We start from the raw sequence: 3886 nt of genomic DNA, 5'->3' as shown, positions 1-3886 counted from the left end.
ATGCCTCTTAATTTTTTTCTTTTGGATTTTTGGGCCATATCCAGTGGTGCTCAGGGAATTCTGATTGAGGGACTTTGAAGTCCATTTCTTAAATTCTATACTTAGACAAGTTCCCAATAATACTAATGTTGCTGGTCTCTGATTATATCAATGTAAGATAGAGGATTGAACAATAGAAACTATGTCATAAAATACTAGATACCTGATTATGAAGCACAAGTTAAAATTGTATGATTTTTTTGTTAAAGTATGTTTCCATAAAATAAAGAAAACCAAGATAGCAAAAATTTGGAACCTTTGGTTATTGGGATAGCACAGGGGTTAAAGGATTTGCATTGCACATGGTTGGCCCTATATATGGTTGGCCCTGAGCAAACTAGTTGTGGTCAAAAAATTAAAAAATAAATAAAAGCTTAAGAGTTTAAGGAGGCCCCAGCAACAGTACAGTGGATAGAGCTCTTGCCTTGCATGTAGACAACCAGGGTTCTATGCCTGGTACCTCATGTGGTCCCTGGAGAATGCCAGCAGTGATCACTCAACACAGCCTGGAGTAAGCCCTGAACATTGCTGTGTACCCAGCCCTGCCCTCCCTTAAATATTACCGAAAAAGAAAAGAAGGAAAAAATATTTTTAGGCCTACAATTTTTTTTGGTGCCTTTATCTTTTATCACTGAGAATGCTTCATGAATGCCCTTTGGGCCTTCTGTTATATTCCCTACGAGGTTGAAAGGGTGATTCTGAAATGAAGCAAAACACCTAACCTCATAGAGATGCAATAATTTCAAGAACATAGCTTGGCGATAACTGTAGGGACTCTTCCCCACCCCAGATTGGAAGAGAAGTTAGAGGAGGCATCCCTGCAAGAACAGGCATCAAAATAAACTTTTTTCAGCTCTTTCACATGCTGGGGGCGGGGGGGGGGGGGAGATGAACTTAAACACGGAAACTAGCTTTCCATCTTATGAAAAAGAAAGGTACCGACACAATTGCTAAAATGCGACCTGTTGATCGCACACAGAGAGCTTCCCTGGACAAAAAGCCGAAAGTCACAGCCATCTTCCCCAGCAACAGAGAGGGGCCCATCAGCCTGGGCATCCAGGGATATGGTAGTAAGTGGTAATAAGGGTAATGAATATGTTAAGTCAGGCACACACAGCCCATCAATGAATTCAAAAAAAGTTTAGAGAACCTAAACTTTTTTTTGTTTGTTTTTTGGGTCACACCCGGTAGTGCTCAGGGGTTCCTCCTGGCACTATGCTCAGAATTCACTCCTGGCAGGTTCTGGAGGACCATATGGGATGCTGAGATTCGAACCACCATTCTTCTGCATGCAAGGCAAACACCCTACTACCTCCATGCTATCTCTCCGGCCTGGAGAACCTAAACTTTTTAGCATCAGTACCCCTCCAGGCAGGCATCCCCTCCTGTCTAGGCTCAACTGCCCCATCAGCCAACCTGGGGTACAAAGGTAGACCTCTGCACTTGATCTCAGCCCCAAGACCAAGTAGCCATTGAGGGTTGGTGGGGGGCATCCTTCAGGTCTCTGTCATCTGTCCATCTGAACAAAGCAGCTCCTAAAAACCTGCCTTGGGCCTTGACATTCTTCCTGCTGGCTCCTCCATTGGGTCTGTCAGGTTCTGTCACAGCGTGCAGCGCGTCATGTGTTGGGCCAAGTCCTTCATCTCGGGGCAGTAGAGCACTAAAGGAGGGAAGAGAGAACAAAAATGAAGGAATAGTTGAGTGGATGCAACCTCTCTTGCACCAGGCCTTTAGTCCCCCCCACACACCATGGCAGGGCAGAGGGCGTCTCCAGCGTCTTGAGGAGGCCTGGAAGCTGCCCCAGAGTCTCCTCAGGGCGCGCCAGCCCGAGCTCCTGGGCTCTGTGGGCTCTGTGGGCTCCTCAGGGCCATGCACTCCTTCTCCTGCTCCTTCCAGGGATCTCCCTTCTGCATCCTGCAGTTCCCGCTGCACCCTGGCATACACTTCCGGGTCGACGTCGACGTCCTCAACGCTGCCTCCGCGTGGGAGCGGCGTGACGGCGCGGCAGAAGGGGCACGTGACCACACGGCGCATGCGCACAACGCGCGCCGCAGGCCCACTTCCGGCCGCCATTTCGCGCAGGCAGGCAGTACAGAGCGTATGGCCGCAGCGTGCCCTCGCAGTGCCGGGCAAGCGACGGGGCGCGCGGCCTTCCAGGTCGTAGGGCCTGTAGCAGATGCTGCAATCGAGCTCGCCGTGTTCAGGCACCGAGGGCACCCGCATGAGGAGCTGCATGCTTGCACACTCAAGTCTCTCCTCAGGACTGGCTCTGCTTGCTTGCTTGCTTGCTTGATGCCTCAGTCCCTCCCTGAGGGCGAAGGCCGCCGCCTCCCGCCTCTTTTTATCATGGAGGCCCCGCCCCTAGAGGCGTAGGACTGTGAGGAAGGCTGTGTGTGAGGGGCCACTCCCTTGGGTGGCATGTGTGGAGGTGGCCAACCTGGAATGTGCGCCATGGCCAAGCTGAGGAGGAGGCCCAAAGGGTCCCTGACCAGGACTGAGGCTGGACAGTACAAGCCACTCAATGGCGGCCAGCCTCCATGGAATTGTGCGCCATAATCAAGCTGAGGAAGAGGCCCAAGAGGTCCCTAACCAGGCCTAAGGCTCGACAGGACAACTGAGGAAGAAGCCCAAAGGGTCCCTGACCAGCCTAAGGCTGGACAGGACAACTGAGGAGGAAGCCCAAAGGGTCCCTAACCAGGCGTTAGGCTGGCAGGACAACTGAGGAAGAAGCCCAAAGGGTCCCTGACCAGCCTAAGGCTGGACAGGACAACTGAGGAGGAAGCCCAAAGGGTCCCTAACCAGGCCTGAGGCTGGATAGGACAAGCCACTCAGTGGTGGCCAGCCTCCATGGAATGTGCGTCATGGCCAAGCTGAGGAAGAGGCCCAAAGTGTCCCTAACCAGGCTTACGGCTGGACAGGACAACTGAGGAAGAAGCCCAAAGGGTCTCTAACCAGGCCTTAGTCTAGCAGGACAACTGAGGAGGAGGCCCACAGGGTCCCTAACAAAGACTGAGGCTGGACAGGACAACTGAGGAGGAGGCCCAAAAGGTCCCTAACAGGCCTGAGGCTGGACAAGACAACTAAGGAGGAGACCCAAAGGGTCCTTAACTAGGCCTTAGGCTGGCAGGACAACTAAGGAGGAGGCCCACAGGGTCCCTAACCAGGACTGAGGCTGGACAAGACAACTAAGGAGGAGACCTAAAGGGTCCCTAACAGGCCTGAGGCTGGACAAGACAACTAAGGAGGAGACCCAAAGGGTCCCTAACCAGGCCTTAGGGTGGCAGGACAACTGAGGAGGAAGCCCAAAGGGTCCCTAACAGGCCTGAGGCTGGACAGGACAACTGAGGAGGAAGCCCAAAGGGTCCCTAACCAGGCCTAAGGCTGGAAGGACAACTGAGGATGAAGCCCATAGGGTCCCTAACCAGGCCCAAGGCTGGACAGGACAACTGAGGAAGAAGTCCAAAGGGTCCCTAACCAGCCCTGAATCTGGACAGAAGCCACTCAGTGGCGGCCAGCCTGGAATGTGCGCCATGACCAAGCTGAGGAGGAGGCCCAAAGGGTACCTAACCAGGCCCGAGGCTGGACAGGACAACTGAGGAAGAAGTCCAAAGGGTCCCTAACCAGCCCTGAATCTGGACAGAAGCCACTCAGTGACGGCCAGCCTGGAATGTGCGCCATGACCAAGCTGAGGAGGAGGCCCAAAGGGTACCTAACCAGGCCTGAGGTTGGACAGGACAAGCCACTCAGTGGTTCCTTCACACCTTCCTTTGAGGAACACACCTTGCTTCTACTTACTGTGTGAAAATCCCCAGCTCCCTTCCTGCTCCTCCTTTGTTTGCCCTCAGTC

General features: G+C 53.1%; 1 protein-coding gene across 1 annotated transcript; it reads right to left on the bottom strand.

Moving 5' to 3' along the window:
• Nucleotides 1-1640: 1640 nt before the first annotated feature.
• On the bottom strand, nt 1641-2274 carry RNF227 (ring finger protein 227). The gene is made up of 2 exons (XM_049766193.1): nt 1788-2274; nt 1641-1699 (listed from the first exon to the last, which is right to left on the bottom strand). Exons 1-2 carry the CDS (start codon nt 2272-2274, stop codon nt 1641-1643), a joined length of 546 nt encoding a protein of 181 aa, XP_049622150.1.
• Between the last annotated feature and the right edge of the window lie 1612 nt (nt 2275-3886).

This window comes from Suncus etruscus, chromosome 20 (assembly GCF_024139225.1).
Source record: "Suncus etruscus isolate mSunEtr1 chromosome 20, mSunEtr1.pri.cur, whole genome shotgun sequence".
In the NCBI taxonomy this organism is placed as follows: domain Eukaryota; kingdom Metazoa; phylum Chordata; class Mammalia; order Eulipotyphla; family Soricidae; genus Suncus; species Suncus etruscus.
This window is presented reverse-complemented; position numbering and strand designations above follow the sequence as displayed.